This window comes from Cavenderia fasciculata (assembly GCF_000203815.1).
Source record: "Cavenderia fasciculata unplaced genomic scaffold Scf_EU5ZYIE02H8LDV-5, whole genome shotgun sequence".
NCBI classification, from domain to species: domain Eukaryota; phylum Evosea; class Eumycetozoa; order Acytosteliales; family Cavenderiaceae; genus Cavenderia; species Cavenderia fasciculata.
In genome coordinates, this window is record NW_004457639.1 from 1,718,458 (window position 1) to 1,744,763 (window position 26,306).

Genomic DNA, 26,306 nt, shown 5'->3' on the forward strand with positions numbered 1-26,306 from the left:
ACTATTCACCAATGACAATGCTTTGGTTTGATAATCAACTTATCAACGATGGAGTAGTTACCAACATCAAACCATACTGCAAGGCCATGTATGGATGGTCACCATTAGTTTGCAACTTGCCAACCGTTCCAGATTGTGATACTATTCGTCTCTATGGCACCCCAGGTATCGGTACCATTAATCTTCAAATGCTTTATTCTTTTAATTGTACTGTTGTTGCTTAAAATCAATTCTAAAATAAACATAGTTTATAACCATATTAATAACCATATATTTAATTAATTTTATTATTTATTGATTATATAATATTCAAATTTAATCGATCAAAATTAATTAAACAAATCCTAGGATTTTTTTTCGTTTTTACTCGTTCTTTAAAAAACCTATCACGTGTTTAGTGCGCATGGCCTTTGAATATTCATATGTGCTAAAAAACAAACAAATATATTTACACCTACATATACATGCCTCAAGTAATCCTAATTATTTGCTTGATATGTTTTTGCACCCAGGTCGTCAATGCAGTTTTTTCAACAACTCCACAATGTCTTGGTCTACCAGCAGACCTGACAACCAACGCTGTCACGACACCTCAGTGGTGGTTCCTATTTTCAAAGCAATCAGATGATAACACAAATGGTGGAGGATTCATTTATATGGATTCTTTTGGTACACTTCATGTATGTATAGAGAGAGAGAGATGAGGATTATAACAAATTTATCATTTACCTAATTTGATTTCATTTCATTTCTATTGTATAGGATGTACCCGTTACACCAAGTCCCCAACTCAGTATCAAAATATTTTGGGAGAGACATATAAATAGAGCATACGCAAACAATGAAGATGTCTATGAGCAGTGCGTCACGGGAGGCAATCAACAAACAAATGCTGATGGATTGATTAATACCGACGAGCAAGCTTGCCAAAACAATGTACGCATAGAAGCACAAGCATGGTACCATGATATATTGGGTAGAGGTGGACCAACTCAAACCGCCGAAGATAGTGACCACGATGATATTAATGACCAAGAGGAAACCACAGGCTTTAGACACGCACATGCAAAGGTATGTATTAATATTGAAATAATATTCATTCTTTTATTTATTTATTCTATTCTATTCTATTCTATTCCTAGTATCTAATATCTGTAGACACTCAGACTGGAAATGGATATATTATCGACCATTCACTCAACATTCCTGCTACACCGGTTGGAACAGGTATTCAATGGTTTGAAGAGTATGCACTTTTCGGTCAAAATCCAGGAAACCCTCACCCAACGCCAGTCGGTGGTTCCGATGGCAAATTTGTCATGTCACATCACAGTTTTTGTACAAATTTTCAATCTAGTATGTTTCACTACCAATTGAATTTCTTCAAAAACCATTATTAACCTACTTATTATTCTATTCAAACGTTATATCAGCTCAATTTCAAGAACTAATGACTATAATTGGGAGGGGAAATCCAAGACTAACTAGAACAAACTTTATCGACGAAGCAGGGAACACTCTTCTACCTGGTCACCAATACAATATTCAAGCTAGAATTGCGGCAGCAGCTGGAGAGGAGAATCAGAAAAATGTTCGAAATACCCAATGCACAGGTTATTACGCGGAATTTGTGGGAGGTAATGTCGACATTGATGGTGATGGTGATGATGATGTTGTTGCACTAGACATTGAACAAGGAGCAACCCAAAGGGAAAGACAAGCCACTTTTATTCGTAATCCAGTGTTGGCTAATTTCCCCCCAAATACATGTATTTCTACCATGATACTAGCCCCCGGAATGACTATTTATGGTTTTGGTAAGTATTATTTTTCTTTTGAAACTTGAATCAGTCTACTGACCTAATTTAATTTCCTATATATACATAGATATTAGGGCAAAACCAGGCGAACTTTTTAACCCAGGCTTGGATACTCACAGGGCTGCTATGCTTGACAGCGATATTAGAAAGGATTTTGGGGAGATGTTATCAGTTGTTGAACTTGGAATAGATCCATTCACATACATTGCAATGAACAATCCTGGTATTTACTATGTCTCAACCTATGTATGTAATACCAATGCACGATTATTGATTAGGTTGTCTTCATTATTAATATTTTTTTTCTATTTTCTATATTACACTATAGTCACAACCTCGTCGTGTTGATGTTCCATCTATTTATATGTCTGATAGGAATTGGGGAATCTTTAGCCTCAGAGGTTGGGAGTATGATGGTGAAATTCGTCAACACAGACACGAGAAGTTATCGTTCTCACAATCAAATGGACGCGTTTGTATTGGTGATGCAAATAGAAATTTGGTTCATACTCTTTATGCTGGAATTTATGTATGTAATATATATAAAAGATAAACATATATCGATCTATTTATTTATTTATTTATTTATTTATTCATTTTATATTTTTTTTAGATCTGTTTTGATAGCCAAGCACTGGCAGATAAGCTTTATCTGATGATGGAAAGGGTGGATGTATCGAATAGTTATATTTTCGATTTAGAAGGAAATCTCTTGCTTCCTGATACCAATGAAATTCAAGATGTTTTACCAGAAACACTACCAGTTTTCGTTAATAGGATCAATACCGCAGAAAGATCATTGCCATCTCTGATGTACCCACTGGCTGAAAAAAAAACCCCCAAAGTCGGTTCTAAACGCAAAAAAGATAGTGGAATTCCTACCCCTAATCCTAAATCTACAAAAAAACCTAAAACGATTACAAAAAAAGATACCACTCAAACTTTAGCCCCTCATACTCAAACCGGATCTAAACCCTTTACAAGAAGCGCGGCCAAGAAAGCAGGCATCACTGCAGATATCTATATAGATGACCGTAGTAATGATGGTGCTGTTTTGGATAATGGCTATGATGTTATCGATGAAGAGATAAATGTCTTTAATTAATAAATAAAAAGCTTAAAGTATTTATATATTAAATATTTAATACTAATACTAATACTAATACTATTTATTTATTTATTAATTCCATGGAAAAATATTATTCAACCTAATCACTTGAAATAGAGAAATTAAATGAAAATCCACCTGTTTTCTTTGGTGTTGGTGTAGTTGTAGTATCACTATTACTATTATTATTATTATTATTATTATTTTCAATTTTTGATTCCTTTTCAATATCATTATTATTATTTGGATCAATTTTATCCCAAATTGAAACCTTTTTCTTTTTCAATTCTCTTTCTATTTGTTCATTTTTAATTTGTTGTAATTTGCCAGGATGAGCATCTTCAAACTTTTGAATAAATGTGTTGTGAAGATCCTTGCTCTTTTTAGTGGCCATAAAGTCAATGACCTTGAGAATATTGTTTGAATTGATAAAGTTGTGTGTAATGGCAATCGATTCCTCCATGTTTAATACACAATGCCACCATCCACATGGTACAAATATTAATTCACCTGGATTTAATATACACTCTAATGGTTTATAATCTGATCCATCTATTGTTGTCGTTGACTCTGTTTGTTGTTGTTGTTTTGATTTTTGTTGAGGACCAACTCTATTACTGCCACCTCCAATTCTATTCTTTTTAGAGTTTTTGTTTAATCTTTCAACCTTTTTGTTTGGACCGTTGATACTTAGAAGTTGTTGTTGTTGTTGTTGACGACGATCCTTTTTATCTTGATTCAACACGCTTTTAACGTCAGTGTCGTAATAGTTGATGAACCACTCGACAATCGAGTGAGGGGTGGTGACCTCTAGACCGTCGTCAGAGGGGTGTACGCCGGGTGGCACGACATGGGGTGGATACATGACCCACTTTTTGCGGCCCGTGATGACACCATTCCACGCACTCGTGTGATTGGGGTCCTTGTGAAAGGTGGCACCTGATCGCTTGGGACCGGCCAACAACCAACGATAACTCGGACGCTTATCACCAAGCACATTGAAAAAGTCCTCGTCAAAGTACTTTTCCTGAGAGTACATGTCCAACATCTCTGGTCTATTCTCTCCATAGTAATGGTCGAATAGATACATTGGATTCTCTTCAGTAGTCTGTGCAGCGTATGCAAAGTACTCTTTCATTGTCATAAACACACCCGAGTTGATATAGAATGGTGTGTCACCGCTAAACTCGGCCAATGACTCTCGTGTCCATTCCTTTGCCTTCCAAGCGTCCATAGCGTCGGTAAGAATCACCGGTTTGTTTGGAATAAGATATTCTTGTCTAAATTGGCCGATAGTCATATTGGAACGACGGTCAATGGTTTCTCCTTCAACCCAACGCTCTACATCAATCGATGAACAACGCCAAATATGGAATAAATAGTCAGAGTAGAAATACTCTACTTTAAGTGGACTTGGCACGACAATTGTCTTTCCATCTACATTACCAGCAGTAGCAGCACATTTATAAGTGTATTGCCAAGAATGACTATATTTAAATGTTTTAGCAAAGTCACGAATAGTCAACAACTTCCATTGCTCTTCTTCCTGTACAAAAAGATAGAATGCTTTGCTAACCTGTGCCATCACAGACAATTCTTTTGGTGTCAATAAATCCATCCAATCTAATATCATATGATCTTCAAATCCACTAAATAATCCTAATCCATTATATCTTGTATTTGTCTATGTAAACAAACAACAAAACAAAAAGTATTAATACAAATCATCCTAAATGACCTACTTCTCATATACATATATATCTTTGTCTATGTTACATACAAAATCATCTTTAAAAGAATCGAAATAATAGTTTCCTTGTGGTTTAACACCATATGGATGAGGAACGTATCCTTCTTCAATAGCAAACTCTTCATCGTCATCGTCTTCAAACATCTCTTCATCATCGTCTTCAATCTCTTCAATCATATCATCTCCATAGATACTTTCATCTTCATCTGCTGTTAATGTTGATGGATTGATTGGTGGTTCCATCCTCTATATATAAATATATATATATATCTCTTTTAATAAATAAATAGATAACAAAGTATATATCTCTACTTTGTGTCTGTGCAAAAAGAATAAATATTAAAAAAAATATAATTCTCGTTCGTTTTTCATCATTCAAATCTGCGACCTTTCAAAAAATACAAATATTATTTATTATATATTATATTTATATATTATTAGAAGTATTTCAAGATGGGAAAATCATCAAAAGATAAAAGAGATATATATTATCGTAAAGCAAAAGAAGAAGGATATAGAGCAAGATCAGCATTCAAATTGCTTCAGATTGACGACGACTATAATATATTTGAAGGTGTTAAAAGAGTGGTTGATTTGTGTGCAGCACCTGGATCATGGAGTCAAGCACTCAGTAGAAAGATATACGGTGATGGTAGTGACCCAGATGTCAAGATTGTAGCAGTAGACATTCAAGAGATGGCACCTCTCAAAGGAGTAGTTCAAATAAGAGGTGATATCACTAAACTAGAGACAGCACTAGAGATCACCAACCAATTTGACGGTAAACAAGCAGATCTTGTAGTGTCTGATGGTGCACCCGATGTCACAGGTCTACACGATATCGATTTCTATGGTCAGAGTCAACTCATCTTGGCAGCACTAAATATCACAACTCATATCCTCCGACCTGGTGGTTGCTTTGTTGCCAAGATGTTTAAAGGTAATGATATGACACTCATGTACAATCAACTACGAGTCTTTTTCCGTAGTGTTCAATTTGTCAAACCAAAGAGTAGTCGTAACTCTTCACTCGAAGCATTTGTCCTTTGTCAACATTACTATCCTCCAACTGATTTTAAACCAACAATGATTGATCCTGTCATTGATAGTTATAAAGGTATGTAATATATAAATATATAAATAACATCTCATTCTTCTTTACTTATACTTTACTTTTTTAGAATTATCTAAACAATCATTATCACAAGTCAATGAATTTATAGTACCATTTATTGCATGTGGTGATCTTAATGGCATCGATTCATTTAATTTTACAACTTAGCTAAACTAAACTATCAAACCAACTAATGAACTAATAATAAAAAGAAGATGACAGACAGATTTGTAAATAGAATTAAAACATGTAATTATAATTATAATCCAACCCTTTAATCTTGAAATACTGTATCGGAGATTGAATGGGTGTGTGTTTAAAACAAAACAAAACAACCACACCCTCTCTGGATTGTTGTTGTGTTTGGGTACAACAAAACAAAATTATTATTCTTTGTTTTTTTAAACATTAGTGTTGTAGGGTTAGTTAGAGAACTGTTTAACTAAAAACTTTAGTGTAATTAGTTTTTATTAGAGAGAGAGAGAGAGACAATAGGAAAATAAGTGTTTATTTATATATTCTACATGTTCCAATTTTACTCTCTCTAAATTAATTAATCAACAACCAAAATTCATAGAAGAACAAAAAAAAAAACATCGGAATTCACCAACACGCAGCAAGCCAAACAAACTAACAAAGCATCAGTTTTTATTCGTTTTCAACCAAACAAACAACAAACAAACACAAACACAGACAGACACAAGCACCAACCAACCAATCTTTCACTCACTCACTCTCATCAATCAATTATTTATTCTCCCAATCATTCATTCATACATTCAAAGTCTATTTATTTACGATTTATAATCATTATCATCTTGCAACAATAGAATATAGATAGATACAAGAGTACATCATTCATAGGATTGTAGGTCAGATCAGCGATATAGTAGTTAGTAGTTAGTAGTTAGTTAGTCATTAATAATGATGATGATGGATCCTCTATCAATATTGGCAGCAGAAGAAGAAGAGAAACAAAACAAGATACTTGAAAAAGAAAAAGAGGTAGAGGAACAGAAAAGGTCTACTCAAGTCAATCATGCCAAGATATTCGCAGAAGAGGAAAGAAAATTAGAGTCTATTGCAACTATTCACTTGCATCATCCAAGTATACACGTTGGCATGAATGATAATATCAAAACAATTGAAATCAATGATCGTTCATTAATCACTAAAAAGAAATGGATGAATGCTTTTTGTATAGTAAACTTTGATCTTGAAATTGGTCAAAGTATGTAAAAATAATCATATCAGAGATATACACAATATTCATACTTATATACTTTTTCATTTCAATTTTATTCTAAAAATAGCTTTAGATTATAGTTTTCCACCAAAATTAAATTTAAAAGAAGAGGAAATTGTTAATTTGTAAGATGATGAATCAAATAATATCTAGATTAATAATTTATTAACTTTGTTTACTTTTGATTGGTTTAGATGTTTTTTATCATTTCCTGATTCAAATTCACATTTACAAGGTGATATAATATATTGTTTTAAATTAAAATATTGGAATCAAGAGACAAGACTATACGACTATCAATATGGTTATGTTTTCTTTAGACAAGAGAAAAATGATCGTATTGAACGTGGCTATTTGCAGAGGTCAGTGGTATTGTTGAGCGATGAACCATTTGTTGGATTGTACAAAAAGGTGATTGAAGTGGTTGGACCACTCTACTTTCAATTTGGTGAGACTCTGTTGGAGGTGGCGTTTCAAAACATGTCAAATTGGCCAGAACTGAAATTGGGTCAATCATACGAACTCCCAATACTCGGTAGTATCTTTACATTCCATGTTCCCTATACTATTGGTGCACCTCATATTATCGATCCTATTCTAAAGTATAGTAATAATACAAACTTTCAAAGTAGTGTAATGGGTAGTGGTGGAGCTGGTGGTGGTGGTAATGGTAATGCTAGCACTGGTCTATCTCCACCACTCGTATCAGTATCCAACCTCAAGTCAATTGACTTGTACTGCTGCTTTAAAAATCTATCAACTAAATTATGGATGCTTTGGGAGATGGTGTTGCTCAATCACCCCATCATTGTCATGTCACCGTCACCTCCCATCTCTTCGGATTGTGTGTTGGCGCTCATCTCACTCATATCTCCTCTCAACTATACTGGTGATTATCGTCCCTATTTCACCATCCACGATCCCGATTTCCAAAAATTCACAGCAACCAATAGTACTTTTCATAAACATTCAAGTAGTAATAATAATAATAATACAACTTCATCATCATCTGAAGAAGTGGATTGTGCAGAATTACATAATAATATAAATGGAACACCATCGACTATATTGGGAGTGACCAATCCATTCTTTTTAAAGGCACTTGGACATTGGCCAACTACAGTTATTATCGGACCGACACAACGATTTGGAAAGAGTGTAGAGAGTAGCGCAAGTAGTATGAAAAAGACACTCTCCTTTTCCAGAGACTCTGATGCCAAAGAACGTGTCGTTTCAGAGTACAAACCATTGACATCACCCGACAAAACAATCCTCAAGAAAATATCATCAGGAGATTTGGAAAACAACAACAACAATGAATCTCTTCGTAAACATTTTCTTCAATTAACTTTAAATTTCCTAATCCCATTGGAAAGATATTTTGCTTCTTTATTACCACTTGCAAAGTAATTATAACCAACAAACCAACAAACTCTAAACAAAATTAATTAATATTAATATTTTATTTATTTTAGGACTATATCAGTATTTCAAAGACCACCAAGATTAAAAGATTTTGATCAAGAAGAATTTTTAAACAAATTGGAAGGTGATGATGAAACCTATGTAATCGATAGCAAGACTAAAGAAATTGAATTGTATAAAAAGTTTTTAGAATCTAGTAATTTTGAAAATTGGTTGGAAAATAAGCGAAAGGAAGCAATCCGTCATTTAAATATACTCTACCGTAAAGCTATCCTTGAGGCCGATGTTCAAACTTTATTAAAAGGAAAAAGTCCTGCAACTGCTTTAGATTTATATAAAAGAATTAAAGATCAATTGGTATGTTAGTCTAAAAGTAAAAGATTTCTTTCTTTTCAACAATTAATATTAATATTGTATTTGTTATTTTTGTTATTTTTTAGATTTTAGAAGAAAATTTATTCAATACTTCACATGAAATTAAGGAGAAGATAAAATCTCACCTTGAATTAATTGTACCTTATTTGCCATTAACATGGCAAGCAAATTAACCAAACTCACCAAATACATCTCATATTATTCATTGTAAAATAATCAATATATATACAAACATCCAAACATACATCCTCCTCACCCATCCAAAACAAAATATAATATTTATTTAATAATTTATTTATTTTCTTTTTTTTGAATAATAATATTATTATTGTTCTAGAAAAAAAAGAGTTGTCATACCACATATTCCCCTCCCACCGTATAACCACAAATCAATTTAAAAATAATCCCTCCACTCCAACTCTAAACTAACTCCAATTGATACTATTAATAAACAAAACCGATTGCAATTCTTCAAATATATTTTTTGAAATTGCCAAAAAGTATAATCTATATTTCTATATTTCTATATATCTATTTATTCCATTAATTGTAAATCAAAACAATATAATGTATGTAAATGTTCTTTGGTATTCAATTGAATTGGTTCGGGTTTTAAATTATTATTATTATTATTATTAATGTCATTATTTACAGTATCGTGTGGATTATTATTTCTAGATAAATCATTATTATTATTATTCGAGTTTATATCATCAACCAAAAGATTGGTTTCACTATTATTATTGCTATTATTGTTATTCCATGACCAAAAATAATTAATTGTATTAATACATGTATTATACAAGTAATTAATAATCGTTGGAATAATAGTTGGAATATTTGAAATAAATGATGAATAACCATTACTAGTATTAGTACCAATATTTGGTTGTATTTGATTATTTTCCTTTTGATGATTTGTCGTTGTCGTTGTAGTTGTCGGATTATTACTTCTATTATTATTATATTTATAAATAAAATCAGTTGGGTTTGGTATAGCCACTTTCGAACCAGATTCCAAAGTAGCAAAGAATTTAATGATTCTATCTTTTCTAATGTCAAGTGTATCAGTCATTCTTGTATAGGATTTGGGTAATTTTAATAATATTTGTGGCATGAGTATATCTGTTGTTTTTAAATGTTGTACTAGTAAACTTTCTGGAGGTTGTTGAATAAAATTACCATCACTATCAATAATTGATAATGAATTGGTAGGTGTTGATGATGAAGAAGAAGAAGAAGAAGAAGTATTGGTATCGATTAAATATGGCATTGAAATGATTAAATTGGTGATACCGGTATCCATGTCAATTGAAATGTCATAGATGGCACCATACCAAACCACCAATTGATTGTTAAAGAACATTTTAAATAATTTAGTTCTTGTAACCTTATTCTTTACCAATACTGCTATATAATAGATATTATAGAATTCTTCCCATCTTATTGGCTAAAGTCAAAATAAATCAAATAATTAATTAACAGTATTCTATTCAATAATCTAATTAATTACATACAGCCATAATATCTAATCTTTCTTTATATAATCTTTTATAATTTGGTGTAGTTTGTATTGGTTGTTTGTTGTTACCATTGTTGTTGTTGTTGTAAAGTGAAGGCGGTTCATTATTAAGATATTCAGAGTAGGTTGGTTTGTTGAAATCTTTTGATTGATGAAGTGTCTTGAATTGTAGATACAGTTGTTTCCACAGTATACCATCATTTGACAGTCTGTTTAATCGTTTACAAACAAATGACAATGACACTAGATTGAATGATGTAAGATGTGAAAATACCATATGTACCAATTCATCTGGTAGATTATTGAATCCCCAACAACCGCACATCAATTCTTCTTCTTCTTCATCATCTTCATCATCGTTATAAGCATGTTTATGATATTTGTTGTTGTTTACAATGTTTTCATTGTTGTTGTTAATATTCTTTTCAAGTTTGTTATTATTATAGTTGTTGCTGTTAAATATATTGAAATTCATTCACAGATTCAATCCCTTCTTTTGACGTATGTATATGTTGTATAATATATAAATATATAAATAAATAATGGATATGATAATGAATATATCTGTATGTATGTATGTTCTAACCGCTCGATTAGAATGAAAAAGAAAAGGCAAGTTTGTTTTCAAACCATCCCCACCAAGAATTATGAGAAAATCGATCCCCTGATTTAATCAGATATATAGACTCAATCCGAAGTCATTTTAAATGATTGATCATTACAATGAATGGATGATCAAACAATATCAGTTTGTTTATTTATTATTGTTGTTATCCTGTTGTTATCTTCTTTAAACAAACATAGTCGTTATGATTAGTTGGATGTTGTAGATGCTGATCGAGATGTCGATGTTGTTGTTGAAACTACACTAAATCCACTTGTATTCTTTAATGTTTCTAATTGTCTCTTGCCTCTTGATATCAATGCTTCAATCTTTGTAATGTCTCTCTTTGATATTGACTTTGATTTTGTTCTAAATTGATCTTTGATATAGTTTGTGATTTGGTTGTCTGATGGTGATGATACAGAAGATTCTTGAGAAACTACTTCAGAGTTGTGTTTAGATTGTCTGATAAAGTTACGGTATAGTGATAATACTTGTTTCTGTACACCACTGTGTCTTGTCAGTGTTGTTGCTGCTGTCGATGCTATTGATGAACTCATTATGTTGATTGGTCTCTCTCTCTCTCTATCACATCTAATCTATTAACTTGTGAAGTTGTTAGTTGTTTGTTGTTTAAAATAGTAATCTAATAGTATTAGGAGCACTTCCTTTTAACTATCTATCTTTCTATTACTAGTTTGTCGACTTATTAATGACATTGGCATTGCCTGTCTCTGTCTTCATAAAAAAAAAAAAAAGGTTTCATTTCTTTGTTTTTATTTTTTTTTTCTTTTGTCTTGATAGACACATGTTCGAACTTCACATATTTCAAGGTCGAACTTAACATATTTCAATCTTTGAGATGTAATTTATCATCACTATTAATTCGTCGACGATTGGTCCCAACACAAAAAATATAAAAGAATGATAGTTCCAATCATTTTAAATCATCAAATCAACCAATCAATCAATCAACTTTAATCATTCTCAAATCCAAAACTATCAAATCTTCCAAAATGTTCAAACCATCAAATATATTTGCTGTTTTTGCCATTATTCTTTGTGCTGCCGTTGTTTCCAATGCTGCTAGTATGTGTTTATACCTGATCATAGATAGATTTCGTTTCTAAAATCAATTAATATTATTTTTTCTTCTTATTCTTTTCTTCTTCCTTTTCAATAGTTACCAGTGTTGTTCAAGAAGGCAAGAAATTAACTATCAACTATTCACCAATGACAATGATTTGGTTTGACAATCAACTTATCAACGATGGAGTAGTTACCAACATCAAGTCATATTGCAAGGCCATGTATGGATGGTCACCATTAATTTGCAACTTGCCATCTGTTCCAGATTGTGATACTATTCGTCTCTATGGTTCTGCTGGTATCGGTGCTACTAATCTTCAAATGCTTTATTCTTTTAATTGTACCGTCGTTGCTTAAAATTAAAATCCAAATCAATCACAAATAAAAAAATAAATAAAATAAATCTGTTTATTTATTAGAATCAAAAAAAAAAGTTACATCAATTTTCAATTGTGGGCCGATCAAAATTTAAAGAGGTTCATTTTTTGGAAAAAGTACTGTACAGTATTTTTGTTTATTTGTTCACTCCACTGTCAATGTTACACTAAAGTGAGTAAATATTAGGACCCATTCATTAAATACCTTCCTTTCTTGGTTTCTTTGAATCCCATGGTACCTAAAGTGCCTTGTGCCAACTGAATCAACACTAGATGTGAAGAACCAAATCACCTATAGCATTTTTAAATCGACAAGTGATACTATATCTCTATCATACTGGAAGATCATCCATTGAATCCAATCATCCAATAAGATCTAAAATCCAGATTCAACTTTTAAAAAAAGCCTAAAATGATTGACAACGTTGCTCAAAGTTTCTATGTGGCTTCATCGCACCCCAATCCTTTAATTTAGATTTCCTTTTTTAATTAATCAACTCTATCTCACTCTCACCCCAATTCCTTTTTAATCTATGACGGTTGTCAAAAGAGTAAACCAATGATTGTTGCAGAAACTATAAAAGGTCGATCGATGTCTTTGACATTTGAAAATCATCAATCAAATACAAATCAATCAAATACAGTTTAATCAACATTTCAGTTCAATCAACTTATATCTCTTTTTTTTTAATCATGTTCAAATCAATTATTATTGTTACTATTTATATCGTTTTATTTGCCACAACTATTGGTAATGCTGCTTCAAGTATGTCATCATCATCTCTTTGATTGACATTTGTCTATAATTTAATTCTCTTTTTTTTATTATTAATTTTAAACCTTTTTAGTTTCAAGTGTTGTTTGTTTTCCTGTTTGTGTGTTTCAAGTGTGTACACAAACAGGAAAACAAATTAAAATTGGCCATATGCCAATGATATTTGCATGGAGTGAAGTTGGTCTCATTAAAAATGGTATTAAAACAAATATTAGACCATCTTGTTTCTTTAATGGTGGATTTTCTCCAATCACTTGTAATTTAGCATCAGTACCGGACTGTGATACTGTTCGTATGGTTGGAAATTCTGGAGCAGCTGGTGGACCCTCTGAAAATCAAACTGTCTTTTATTCTTTTAATTGTACCATCATTGCTTAAATTTTATACTTTTAATTATGGTCTTAATTAAATAATTAAATAAATAATAATTCTTTCTAATTAAGAAGAATAAATTAGATATTATATTCTATATAATATCTCATTTTCCCAAAGTATATTTAAAAAAATAAATTAAAAAACTATATCATTTGAGTACCCGTGGGGATGGAACAAATAATTCATTACACACATAAAAGTGATGACTATCATCAACAACCATCACTTCATTTTATAGAGATAGTATGTCAGTTATCTATAGAAAGAGAAGCAAGAGAATTGGATAAAAAGGGTTTATATCCAACACCTATCAACAAGAAAGAAAAGATTTCAACATCAAAAGCTAAACTTCAATACAGACAGTACTTCAACAACATTGAACAACGTGATACTGATACTTTACAAAGATCATCAGTATTAGTACCATGGCTACTTTATCTTATCTACATATGTCAATACCCAACTGTAAAATATCTATCTATCACGATGCCGGAATTGCCTCTCTAGATCATTCATAGTTACTAATCGTTCATTGTATTGTAGCTACGAAATCAATCAATTTATTTATTAGAGAAAGCTTTAAGAAAGAGACTTGGTTTTAACAAAGACATAGAGAAAGAAGAGTATTTCCAAGATAATGAATTACTTGTTCATTGGTTCAATAGACTCGATTGTACTGATAGACCATCAGTAATGAATGAAAAGATTTATTCTATACTTTGTTCTTTAATGACAATGTATTCATTACCAAAAGGTATACTATATATATATAACATTTAAATAATACCATCGATGATCATCATTCATACCAACACAAACTAATTACTTTTGCTTTTAATTTCCAATTGTAGAAACATACAAAACATTTTATACAATGTTGGATTGTGAACAAAGTTATCATGCCAAATTAATTGTTGTTGATACTATTGAAAGATGTAAGGTGGCACTTGAACATATCGATAGAGATGCATTTCTATCTCTGTTGAGTAGATATTTGATGGATACAAACCTCGAAATACGATCACGATTATTTGATCTAATCACAACCAACCAATACAACGTCGAAGAACAGGTACTACAGAGATTAGAGTATGGTATCGAAACTAATTCATTCATTCTTGGGTCTCAATCAATTTTGTCAACTGTCATTCCTTTGATTTCACCAATTAATGTAAATATTATCTTTATTATTAATATTTATTTATTTAATAATTTATTAATTTAATTTTTTTTTTTTAGATATCAAATAGATTACTTTTAAAATCAATGAATAGAATAAAACTGATAAGTGATGGTGACCACCTTGCCAAGGTAGTTGCCTATTTTATGGATATTGGAAAACATATTGGATTTAAAAGGTTTAACAAACATCTATTTAAATTGATGGAATATTATAAATCACAATACCCACCACCACCATTACGAATACTCTGTATTATATTGAGATCATTACAATCTCTTCTTCTTCTTTTACAATGTTCAAAACATGGTAGTGGTTGTGGTGGCGGTCAAGACATAAAGATTTATAATTGTATAATAATGAAACATATAGTTAGAATGATACAATCAGAAGGACATGGAGTACATTCTATCCTACCTATACTAGCCAAGAACGCACCATCATACTATACCTTTTTACTTGGACCTTTGTTTCAGATTGTTCCTTTATCGTTGGAGTCATCAACTATGTTGACTGAAATCCTAAGATCAAAGGTTGCCAAACAAGGTATTACACAAGAGACTGAACAACTCTTTCTTGAACTGGTGCAGTTAGAGTGTGGAGAATCAAAGATACTTGCCAAGTACCCACCACCAAACCTATCTCAAGTAATTGAAATGATAGAGATTATGAAAGCAAGAGGAGGTGGAATATCAATCATCCCTACCAAAGAGACGCAGGTTATCTTGGAGTATTGTATAGGCGAGGAGAATAGAGTGTATACAATGTGGAAAACAAAGGTTAGATTTGTAGACAATCAATTGGTTATAGTTTACAGTAAGACCCTATTCAACGCCTTTTTGTTGTCAACTCAACTTGCTTCCATCAATACAGAGTTGTTGCCACAGGTATTTACCAAAACACATTCTTCACTGACAAGTCTATTACAACAGACACATAAAAACCAAGAAACCTCCTTTACCATTTTACCATTGGTTCATGCACAATGGGAATATTTATTTGAATCAAATCATGGTGGTGGAATGTATGTACTATTACAATACTATAAACAACTCATTCCAGTGTGCATACAATATTTTTTTCATATGACCAAGACTTGCGTTATCATGGAATGGAGAAAATCAAGACCCTATGCCTACTCTTTTTGGAAAATGCTTATATTGATTTACGAAAACAATCAAGAACCTATTGTTAATGATATGTATAAATTAATCAATCAATTTATACCAGAACCACCACCCGATGAACAATATCAAATCCAACATTTTAATCAATTCCTAATCGAAACGCTAAGTGATATGGTTGCAATATCTTTTAGAGTAGATTATAAGTACCAAATTTCAGTACCATCTTTATTTATTTCTGATTTGGTACTTTATTGCCCTACGTTTTTATTAAAATCAAAAATAAATTAAAAAATTAATTAAAAAAAAAACAAAGGTGTTTGTTCGTTAATGAAAAAGAAATTAATAGTCATTGTCATAGTTTATAGTTAGTTAGTTAGTCGGTCAAAAGATATCTTTTGACCTATGTTTAATAACAGTATGTCATCGTTTATGAATATATTTTCATCAGCTGCACCTACAACAACAATAACAACCAATACTGCTTCAAGCAGTACAGATACAACTACACCATCAACACCATCAGCTTCAACAACTATCAACACTAGCACTCATGATAATCAACAACATATAGTCGAAAGTAATATATGGAATATAGGAGTATTGACTATTAGTGATCGTGTTTCACGTGGACAAGCAATCGATCATAGTGGTCCAGAGTTGATAAACTTGATAAAAGAACAGCTCAGTCTATTGGCTGCTGCAACCAACATCACAGCACCCAAGATACAAACCACTTACAAGGTAGTCGCTGACGATGTGAATGGTATTCGTGCCTATGTCAGTCAATGGGCATCACAAGGTTTTAGAATGATCATGACTACTGGTGGAACAGGCTTTAGTGAAAGAGATGTGACACCAGAAGCTATCAAACCTCTTCTCCACAAAAAGGCACCAGGTATGGTCATTGCAATGATCAACACTAGTCTATCGGTCACTCCCCACGCCATGCTCAGTCGTCCAGTGGCTGGTATGATCGACTCGACATTGGTCGTCACCTTCCCAGGTAGTGCAAAGGCTGTCAGAGAAAACTTTACTGCACTATTACCTGCTCTTCCACATGCACTTTCATTACTCTCATCCTATTCATCTGCTTCTTTACCTGAAAGTCATAGATCAAAAGATTATAATCCATCATCAATTAGTAATACTTCATCTCCTCATCAATCAACCAATTTTTCTTCTTCTTCTTCATCTCCATCAATAACTCAGAGTCATAGTGGATGTGGAGGTCATCATCACAGTCATGGACATAATGTAAATAATCAGCAACAACAACAACAACAACATAGATCATCATGTGGAGGAAATCATAAAAGAGGATCAACATTTCCAATGGTATGTATTTAGAATCTACTTTATAATATATATAATTAATTCTTTATTTTATTTATTTAATTATTTAGATTGATGTTGATATAGCAATTGATATTATATTAAAACAATGTGATGATGTATATAAAAATGAAAATGAAAAGTATGAATCAAAGGCAATCATGGAATCGGTTGGGATGATCGTAGCAGAAGATATTCAATCACAGATTGACTTTCCACCATTCCGTGCATCCATCAAAGATGGTTATGCAATCAGATCAAAGGATGGAGCTGGAGAATATATCATTATTGCTAGTAGTCTTGCTGGTGGTGGTGATGCTCATAAATTACAACCAGACAACAACAACAATGACAATCAAAAGAAATGTATTAGAATTACAACAGGTGCAATGATACCGGATGGATATGATGCTGTTGTCATGGTTGAAGATACAGAATTAATCAAATCTACGGCAGAGGGTTCGAAAGAGGAAAGAGTAAATATTGAGGTATCAGTACCAGTGGGATGTGATATTCGCCCAATTGGTAGTGACATTAAAAAAGGAGCAGTTGTTATTAAAAAGGGTGAAAAGATTGGTAGTGCAGAGATTGGATTACTCGCAACACTTGGACACACACATATCAAGGTGTATGGTCAACCACGTATCACAATCATATCGACCGGTGATGAATTGACACAATTTGATACCGAGGAAAAGGATATCAAGAATGGTCACATTAGAGATTCAAATTCACCAACACTTGCATCGGTCGTTGAAGAAGTATCACAAAACTTTGGTCGTAGTGGTACTGCTTCCAATGTCAAGCAGTATGGTATTGTTCCTGACCGTCTCGAAGATTTGGAACGTGCACTCGTTGATAGTGCTGCCACGTCTGAAGTCATCATCACTAGTGGTGGTGTCTCAATGGGTCAGTTGGATCTAGTCAAGCCACTTCTCGGCAAGCTTGGTACTGTTCACTTTGGACGTGTCAATATGAAGCCTGGTAAACCCCTCACATTTGCAACCATTGAACGTGACAATGGCAAAAAGACACTTGTCTTTGCTTTGCCCGGTAACCCTGTCAGTACTATGGTCACATTCTACCTATTTGTCGTACCAGCATTACGTAAGCTCTGCGGACACTCTAACCACCGTCTGCCACTCGTCCAAGCAAAGTTGGATGATCGTATCAGAATGGATCCAGAAAGACCAGAATACCATCGTTGCATGATCAAGTTTGACATGGATCAACACTGCTTTATCGCCAACAGCACTGGTTCTCAAGCTTCATGTCGTCTACTCAGCATGAAACGTGCCAATGCTCTTTTAGTCATTCCTCAAAAAGAAGGTTACCTTGAAAAAGGATCATCTCTAAATGCAATTATTATTGGTCCTCTTGTATAAAAAAAAAAAAATAATAAATCATTAATATTTTATAACTAATATTATTTTATCTGTGGAGTTGAACATCAAAGTTTTTAATTTATTATTTTTTAATATCAACACACGTACTCATTAAATTAATTAATTAAAGAATGAAGAAAATCATAAATGATGCTAATAATGTAGTGAATGATATGATTGATGGGATGATCATGTCTAATCCATTAATCAAAAAATTACTTAATCATAATGTAATAGTAAGAGCTGATACACAACAGTATGTTATACATATATCATACTACATATTAAAAGGAAGATAGGACTTTGTTTACTTACCACATACATTTGTCAAGTTAGATCAACATTAAAAGATAGAGTAGCATTGATTAGTGGAGGTGGATCAGGACATGAACCAAGTCATGCTGGTTTTGTTGGGATGGGTATGTTGAGTGCTGCAGTCCTCGGTGATGTCTTTACAAGTCCGTCTCCTAGTCATATAGTAGCTGCTATACATGCTGTTACAGGTCGTCAAGGATGTTTGTTGATCGTCAAGAATTATACAGGTGATCGACTAAACTTTGGTATTGCAGCAGAGACTGCTAATAGTCAAGGATTCAAAGTAAGGATTGTGATTGTGGGAGACGACATTTCATCTCTTGAACTTGGTTCAAATGATGATACAAAGAGACGTGGTGTAGCTGGAACTGTATTATTGCACAAGATACTAGGTGCAATGGCAGAACAGTGTAAACCATTGGACGAAATTGAAGCAATGGCCAAACAGTTGTGCAAGTGTATATCGACACTTGGTGTTGGATTGTCATCATGTACAATACCTCGAGTTGGACATCCAAGCTTTCAACTAGGTGAAAGTGAAATTGAAATTGGATTAGGTATACATGGTGAACAAGGTATCAAAAGACAAGAGATGGTTGATGCCAAAACAATGGCAAAAACAATACTCGACCGTCTACTACCCTACACAACATCAAATACATTTATCGTACTTCTCAATAACCTTGGATCAACAACCAACATGGAACTATCAATCTTTACCAAACAAGTATTAGAATATTTAAATAATGATAATAACAAAAAATACTCAGTCATTAGATTCATAAGTGGTACTCTAATGACTGCTTTAGAAATGTCTGGTATTAGTTTAACTTTATTATCAATTCCTGATAATATAAATCAAAATATTTTATTAGATTTGTATGTATAAAGATTGTATAATATTATTTATTTCATTCATCTTTATTAATTTTTTTTTTTTTTAAATTTAGAATAGATTTTAAAACATTGGCAATGGGATGGCCTGTAAATAGTGTATTTACACCTCTATCTTTAAATGATAATAATATATTTGATTATAAAGAGATTCAAGAAGGAAATGAAGATGAATTTAAAAAATCGATTACAATTGAAAAGGTGGATGCAGATTTAATTAAAACAATGATTGAAACTAGTTGTCAAACATTGATGGATAATTCAGATGTATTGACAGAATTGGATAGTAAAGTTGGGGATGGTGATTTGGGTATTACTTTAGATCGTGCATCAAAGAGTGTATTGGCAAATTTAGAATCATTGGATTTCACTAGACCTTGTTTTGCATTTGGTGAATTATCAAAGATACTAGTATCTAATCTAGGAGGTAGTAGTGGACCATTTTATGGGATATTTTTCCTTAAACTATCTACTAGTCTTTTTGACCAATTACAATCATCGTCGACGTCACAACCAACTCGATTAAATTGGATTCAAGCATTAAAAGATGGATGTGGTTCAATTCAACAACTTGGTGGTGGTAAAGTTGGTGATTGTACAATGCTTGATGCTCTTGTTCCTGCCATTGATTCTCTTTACAAATTAGACCATCAACAATTGACATCAACACCTCTAACACAACTCATTAATATTGCTAGCGATGCAGCACATACTGGTTCATTGTCTACAATTGAAATGGTAGCTAAAGTTGGTAGAGCTGCCTATCTAGGTGATAGAGCTCGTGGTACAATGGATCCAGGTGCTCATGCTATAGATTTATTATTATCAAATTTGAAAAATAAATAAATAAATAAGAAAAGGATACAGTATTTTCTTTTCAAAAGACCGACACAAATGCGATCTCATCTCTTTATTTTCTATTTTTAGTTTGTTATCAAATGTCATTTCAACAAATAGTTAATAATCTATATCTTAGAACAAATGTATTTGATCAAGTAAACAATATACATCGATATCTTAATCTACAATCAAGAAAACAATCACAACTATGTTGTTTTAAAGATTACTTGCATTACAATCGAATCGATCTATTCCTTGAATGTGCAAATAATGATTACTTTAAATCTGTAGAAATTGAAACTTCTAATCAAATATATCTATCAAAAATTGTATGTATAACAAAACTATAGTTGTATATCTCTTTTGATTCCTTATATTTATATCTTTTTTTTCTTTTTTCTTTTTTCTAATAGGATATATTTAATTCAATATTTCATCAAATCATTCAATATAATAATATAAGAGCATTTAAACATGTGGTAGAGATGATTCAAACAAATTTTATTGACCGTGGAAGTAAATTATCATACATGATAAAGATTGATTGTCACAATGTTGGTACCTATGAAATGGCAGTAGAGATTTTAAAAGTAGCTGTAGAAAAGGAATTGTTTGATTTTGTTTCAATCAATCTATTGTTGATCAAATTGATCGAGAATAGAGATTTGAAACAATTACAAGCAAACATTTTCAGAAAAGATAAGGTTTTACAGATTTCTCAAGTATCAATGGCTCTATTGTTTGACGATAGTCAAAACAGAGGAGAAAAAGACTCATTGTTGGATATTATAAAATTCTTATTGGAAAAATGTAATTACAATGTAGTTGATCTCTTTTTGGAAACACTAAAGTACAATATTAGAAATAATGCAAAGTTTATGAATTTGGTTGAACTATTTTACAAAGATCAACAACTCTTAGAAGAAATAGATTCAACAAGCCAAAAGAAAAAGATTGGAAATTTTATAAACCCACCATCTCTCAAGGTTGAATCATCATTGTCGCCAAACCATGTACACGAATTATTAAAAACGGTTGCTTATTTTGAAAAATGGAATTTGGAAGCAAACTCTTCTAAACTACTTGGATCAATACAACTTGTTGGAATTGATTTCTTAAAGTATCTTGTCGATCAAGACGAGACTAGTTATCTTGTCAATAGTAAAATTTTTGGAATAGCAATGTGTCACTGGGATTCAGATTGCGTCAATTTTCTCATTGGAATATTGGTTTCTTCAAACATAAACAATAGATGTATCGTAGATAATATAAATTTTAATACAATCTCTATAGAAATATTGGAAACTATTTCAAGTTTTAATCATATTGCTGTAGAATATGAACAAATATTGATCAATATCTTGGTGGACGACTATTCCTACATTCAAAAAGAAATAGTGAAACAAAAAAAACAAAAAATAACTGGATATCTATTAAACAAGATATATCAGGAAAGCGGACTAAACAATGTCTATGGTAAAGCTATCATGGTTCATGACTTTTTCGTTGCAGGAATCATTGAACGTTTAGCTTATTCTCAAAGATTGGAATTGGATATTGCATTGGAATTACATTATGATCAAGAGACTATTCAATACATCATTCAAACAACAAATATTGAATTAAAACAAAATCAACAATCAGTCATATCGATCAGTCCCAAAATTTTACCTCGACTCGGTACTGTAGGGAGCGAACAATCAAGAATCCTTTATTTGTACTTTGAAAATCGAGAAAAGTTGGTAAAAGATGTGGTAGAATTTTTGGTCAAATGTTGTGCTGTCAATCATGATGATATACTACTCGATAGTCTTTTGGTTAAAGGAGAGGAAATGGGCGGTATTTTCTCATCACTAGACTATAGAACCATATTTGAAATGGCATGCTCAAGTAGGAATTTTAAAATTTTAGAGGTCATGTTTAATAGAGGTCGATTAAAATATGGTACACTCACTCCAACCATGATACAAGCCCTCATTTTATCCAATCAACACCGACTTTTACAATTATTGGTAGCGGATGAAAATTATGCCAACCCATTTGTAATGGCAAGTAGTAGGTATACCAGTGATCAATTTCAAGTTTACATTGTGGATCCATTATTACGAGTCATGCAAGAAAATATAAAAGAAAACAAACCAAATTCTGAATATTTCTATTTTATCAAAACGGCCATTGGAACTGTATTGGAAGATCAATCAATGGCCCCTGATTCATTCATTTTCAAAAAATATCTGGATGGTACATTAAAAATGTACGAAACAATGATGGAATTGGAAAGAAATAGAAAACCAAAAAAAATTCCTATCCCTCTTGGTGATATTTATGGTGTTGAAAAACTTGCTCAAAATCCAACCCCCCTATTAAATGTTCTTGTTGATACATTTTATCATAATCCTAAATCATTTATGAAACCATTTTCAAATTTAAAATTTATTTCAATTAAATTAGATTCTTTAAAATCTGGTTATAATTTAAAAAAATAATAAAATAAATAAAAATATTATTTTATATTTTTTATAATGTATGTAATGGTCTACAATCATTTGGATTAATTGATAACCATCCTTTACCACGAATAAATTTAAATATTGGTTTGATAAATGATGAATTGGATTCTTTTAAACATAATTTATCAATGGTAGTGTTTAGAGTCATTGCATTGATAAAACTATTTTCCAAATCCTTGTTCTTTCCTACCCATGTTAGAGATAATTTTTTAAGATTTTTATGACTATTTGTTCTAATCATTTCTAATAATGATTCAATTGTTAATTGACAATCTAAAAAATTAAAATAGAAAATTATTAATTAATTATTAATTATTTATAATTCATTATTTTTATATTTTCTTACAATCAAAAGGATACCAACTAAATTGAATAATTTCCAATTTTTCAAGTGATTGACTAAATATATTTGTTGATACGGAATCTAATTGAAAGAATGTATAATTTGTTTTTAAAGTTTTGATAAAAGTATTACTTGCAAAGGCATCTGTAAAACCTTTTCTATTTTGTTGAAATAATGTAGGATCACCATAGAATGCACCAGTTTGTTGTTTTATATCTAGATACTTTAACTTTTTGTTTGATGTGATAGAGTTGCCAAATAATAATAATAATAATAATAATATCACAGAGAAACTCCCATCCTGATCGCTATATTATCCTGTACATACAAATATCTAAAAAGAAAAAAATAATTGATCATTTATTTTTCTTTTTTCAAAATAAATAAATTAATACTTTTTTAAAATTATAGAGAGCTGGATTGGGAAAAAAATATTTTTTTTGTTTTTTCTTTTTTTTTTTTTTAATTAAATACTATTATTATTATACTTAGATGTATCCTTATTAAGCAATTGTTATTAATTTACTTGATCACGTGTCGTGTACATATTAACTTTATAAAGATAATATAAAAGACTAGCAGACACGACAACCTGGTTATTCATTGACATTAGGGATTGATCAAATGGAACTGCCAGCAATATTGTGTCCTTTCCCAAAGGGATTTAGTTGTTTCACAAGACAAGATATTTGAAAACCATTGATTAATTGAATGAACAAAACGAAGTTCCTTTGTATTAAGATTTTCGAGAATAAAATTTTAAAAAAGATATTTTTCTGTTTTAAGTTGTTTAAAGTTAGCAACACGACACACACTTTAATCAATCATCATTCATTATTAATATTTATTATTATTATCTCTTTTTTTGATCACATACAAATAATAATAATAATATAAAAAAAATGGATACACCTTTAAAAGAATTGCTGTCGTATGTTGTGTTTGTTGTTATAACTTTTTTCAAACTAACTAAAATCATTATCTTTATCTCCCTCTCTCTCTCTATATACAATTGATTTTATATTTATATATAATAGACGATTCAACATTTAAAGAATGAAATAACAGGTGTTCATCATCAACATAATGAAGGGCATTGTAACATCTACGATGATATTACTTCTACACCTTTGGGAGGTAGTCCCAATGTAGAGTATTTAACATCTCTATTGGACGGTGACTTTAAACAAGACAGAGATCATCTTTATAGATTATTCCAAAACAATGAAGAGTTTGATGAACCATTCTTAACTGAACCTGGTTACACTAATTATAAACATAGAGAAAGGTATAAATAATCATAATAATAATAATATTGTATAAATTTTTAATTTAACTTTACTCTTTCTTTTTAGAACATTAATTGCATCAAAATTGATTGCAGATCAAGAGATTGTTACATTGGAAGATATGAAGAATAGACCTGATAAATTCTTGGCATGGTTTGAAACCATTTCTTATGCTGATCTGAGCGTCAGTCTCAAGTTTGCAGTCCAGTACAATCTATGGGGTGGAACTATACTATTCCTTGGAACAGAGAAACATCATTCAAAGTATTTATCTGGTATTCAAGATTGTACTAAACTTGGTGCATTTGGTTTAACTGAATTAGGGTAATTAAATATAATAATAATAATATTTACTTATTTATTTATTTAATTAAATTTATTGTTTAGTCATGGAAGTAATGTAAATGGGTTAGAGACAACAGCAACAATTGATCAAGATAGAAAAGAGTTTATTGTAAATTCACCAACTTGGACATCACAAAAATATTGGCCTGGAAATATAGCTACACACGGTCAGTTTTGTACAGTGTTTGCTAGGTTGATATTAAAGGGTCGTGATCATGGTGTACATGCATTTGTGGTGCCTATTCGAACACCTCCTTTGTCGGGACACCCATATGGCCTGCCAATGCCCGGTGTCGAGATTAGAGATATTGGATTGAAATCATCATTCAACGGTATTGATAATGGAGGACTGTTGTTTAAACAAGTACGTATTCCATTGGACAATATGTTGGATAGATTCAGTCGTGTCACTGAATCGGGAGAGTATGAATCGACGATTGCACCAAACCGTCATTTTGGAGCTATGATGTCTGTATTTTATATCGGTCGTCTCTGTATATCAGTGTTGTGTCTTGCAGCTGCCAAAACAGCCGTCTCTATCGGGTTGAGCTACTCACACAATCGCAAGCAGTTTGGTGAGCCTGGTAAACCCGAGCAACCCATCATCCACCACACCACTCAACAACGCCGTCTGCTTCCCAACTTGGCAAGATGCTTTGCACTCGACTTTGCACATAAACTTGTTATATTGACCAATACGATGGATCTCAAGCACAGCTATTCGTCGGGTCTCAAGGCGGTTGGCGCATGGGACTGTTTCAGTGCCACACAGTTGGCTAGAGAGTGTATGGGAGGGCAAGGGTTCCGTCTGTCAGCACGTGTACCAGTCCTCAGAAACCACCTAGAGGTCGGACTCACTGGAGAAGGTGACAACACCATCCTCTGTCAACAAACCAGTAAATTCCTCCTTGCACAACTTCAAGATATTACAACAACAACAACCAACAATTCACAGGTGAATTATCATATATTAATAATATCAAACAATATGATTATCATACCAACAAAAAACCAATCCCCTTTAGTCACCTTAAACAATTCACATATCAACAATTGGCATTTCAAAAAAGAGAATATTTATTAATTGAAAAGGTACCGACAAAAATAAGTTTAAAAATTATTAAATTTATTTACTTACTATTTCTATTTCTATTTATTTAGTTATA

General features: G+C 31.9%; 14 protein-coding genes across 14 annotated transcripts; 10 read left to right on the forward strand and 4 right to left on the reverse strand.

Annotated features, from left to right (window-relative positions):
• Positions 1–11: 11 nt before the first annotated feature.
• On the forward strand, positions 12–224 carry DFA_10541 (uncharacterized protein; the record flags this gene model as incomplete). The annotated part of the gene is made up of 1 exon (XM_004354389.1): positions 12–224. One exon carries the CDS (start codon positions 12–14, stop codon positions 222–224), a length of 213 nt encoding a protein of 70 aa, XP_004354441.1.
• A 240-nt stretch (positions 225–464) lies between these two features.
• DFA_10542 (uncharacterized protein) lies at positions 465–2,925 on the forward strand (the record flags this gene model as incomplete). Its single annotated transcript, XM_004354390.1, has 6 exons — positions 465–680; positions 763–1,071; positions 1,358–1,817; positions 1,888–2,066; positions 2,149–2,349; positions 2,434–2,925. The coding sequence occupies 6 exons, from the start codon at positions 465–467 to the stop codon at positions 2,923–2,925; spliced, it is 1,857 nt and encodes a 618-aa protein (XP_004354442.1).
• Positions 2,926–3,028: 103 nt separating this feature from the next.
• On the reverse strand, positions 3,029–4,921 carry jcdH (transcription factor jumonji; the record flags this gene model as incomplete). The annotated part of the gene is made up of 2 exons (XM_004354391.1): positions 3,029–4,612; positions 4,709–4,921. The coding sequence occupies 2 exons, from the start codon at positions 4,919–4,921 to the stop codon at positions 3,029–3,031; spliced, it is 1,797 nt and encodes a 598-aa protein (XP_004354443.1).
• A 210-nt stretch (positions 4,922–5,131) lies between these two features.
• On the forward strand, positions 5,132–5,960 carry fsjA (rRNA methyltransferase; the record flags this gene model as incomplete). The annotated part of the gene is made up of 2 exons (XM_004354392.1): positions 5,132–5,795; positions 5,860–5,960. The coding sequence occupies 2 exons, from the start codon at positions 5,132–5,134 to the stop codon at positions 5,958–5,960; spliced, it is 765 nt and encodes a 254-aa protein (XP_004354444.1).
• Positions 5,961–6,716: 756 nt separating this feature from the next.
• On the forward strand, positions 6,717–9,011 carry DFA_10545 (uncharacterized protein; the record flags this gene model as incomplete). Its single annotated transcript, XM_004354393.1, has 5 exons — positions 6,717–7,023; positions 7,106–7,163; positions 7,233–8,444; positions 8,514–8,820; positions 8,904–9,011. The coding sequence occupies 5 exons, from the start codon at positions 6,717–6,719 to the stop codon at positions 9,009–9,011; spliced, it is 1,992 nt and encodes a 663-aa protein (XP_004354445.1).
• Positions 9,012–9,373: 362 nt separating this feature from the next.
• On the reverse strand, positions 9,374–10,835 carry DFA_10546 (uncharacterized protein; the record flags this gene model as incomplete). The annotated part of the gene is made up of 3 exons (XM_004354394.1): positions 9,374–10,288; positions 10,356–10,520; positions 10,635–10,835. The coding sequence occupies 3 exons, from the start codon at positions 10,833–10,835 to the stop codon at positions 9,374–9,376; spliced, it is 1,281 nt and encodes a 426-aa protein (XP_004354446.1).
• A 338-nt stretch (positions 10,836–11,173) lies between these two features.
• DFA_10547 (uncharacterized protein) lies at positions 11,174–11,524 on the reverse strand (the record flags this gene model as incomplete). Its single annotated transcript, XM_004354395.1, has 1 exon — positions 11,174–11,524. The coding sequence occupies one exon, from the start codon at positions 11,522–11,524 to the stop codon at positions 11,174–11,176; it is 351 nt and encodes a 116-aa protein (XP_004354447.1).
• Positions 11,525–11,980: 456 nt separating this feature from the next.
• DFA_10548 (uncharacterized protein) lies at positions 11,981–12,410 on the forward strand (the record flags this gene model as incomplete). Its single annotated transcript, XM_004354396.1, has 2 exons — positions 11,981–12,053; positions 12,148–12,410. The coding sequence occupies 2 exons, from the start codon at positions 11,981–11,983 to the stop codon at positions 12,408–12,410; spliced, it is 336 nt and encodes a 111-aa protein (XP_004354448.1).
• A 713-nt stretch (positions 12,411–13,123) lies between these two features.
• DFA_10549 (uncharacterized protein) lies at positions 13,124–13,583 on the forward strand (the record flags this gene model as incomplete). The annotated part of the gene is made up of 2 exons (XM_004354397.1): positions 13,124–13,196; positions 13,279–13,583. 2 exons carry the CDS (start codon positions 13,124–13,126, stop codon positions 13,581–13,583), a joined length of 378 nt encoding a protein of 125 aa, XP_004354449.1.
• A 165-nt stretch (positions 13,584–13,748) lies between these two features.
• gphn (gephyrin) lies at positions 13,749–18,604 on the forward strand (the record flags this gene model as incomplete). The annotated part of the gene is made up of 7 exons (XM_004354398.1): positions 13,749–14,045; positions 14,154–14,334; positions 14,432–14,751; positions 14,820–15,647; positions 15,693–16,090; positions 16,304–17,222; positions 17,291–18,604. The coding sequence occupies 7 exons, from the start codon at positions 13,749–13,751 to the stop codon at positions 18,602–18,604; spliced, it is 4,257 nt and encodes a 1,418-aa protein (XP_004354450.1).
• Positions 18,605–18,735: 131 nt separating this feature from the next.
• Positions 18,736–20,659, forward strand: dhak (dihydroxyacetone kinase; the record flags this gene model as incomplete). Its single annotated transcript, XM_004354399.1, has 3 exons — positions 18,736–18,860; positions 18,896–19,798; positions 19,870–20,659. 3 exons carry the CDS (start codon positions 18,736–18,738, stop codon positions 20,657–20,659), a joined length of 1,818 nt encoding a protein of 605 aa, XP_004354451.1.
• Positions 20,660–20,751: 92 nt separating this feature from the next.
• DFA_10552 (uncharacterized protein) lies at positions 20,752–23,113 on the forward strand (the record flags this gene model as incomplete). Its single annotated transcript, XM_004354400.1, has 4 exons — positions 20,752–20,982; positions 21,067–22,543; positions 22,565–22,836; positions 23,105–23,113. The coding sequence occupies 4 exons, from the start codon at positions 20,752–20,754 to the stop codon at positions 23,111–23,113; spliced, it is 1,989 nt and encodes a 662-aa protein (XP_004354452.1).
• A 57-nt stretch (positions 23,114–23,170) lies between these two features.
• Positions 23,171–24,116, reverse strand: DFA_10553 (uncharacterized protein; the record flags this gene model as incomplete). Its single annotated transcript, XM_004354401.1, has 3 exons — positions 23,171–23,436; positions 23,510–23,729; positions 24,033–24,116. 3 exons carry the CDS (start codon positions 24,114–24,116, stop codon positions 23,171–23,173), a joined length of 570 nt encoding a protein of 189 aa, XP_004354453.1.
• Positions 24,117–24,408: 292 nt separating this feature from the next.
• Positions 24,409–26,264, forward strand: acoA (acyl-CoA oxidase; the record flags this gene model as incomplete). The annotated part of the gene is made up of 5 exons (XM_004354402.1): positions 24,409–24,444; positions 24,544–24,794; positions 24,862–25,119; positions 25,183–26,036; positions 26,233–26,264. 5 exons carry the CDS (start codon positions 24,409–24,411, stop codon positions 26,262–26,264), a joined length of 1,431 nt encoding a protein of 476 aa, XP_004354454.1.
• Between the last annotated feature and the right edge of the window lie 42 nt (positions 26,265–26,306).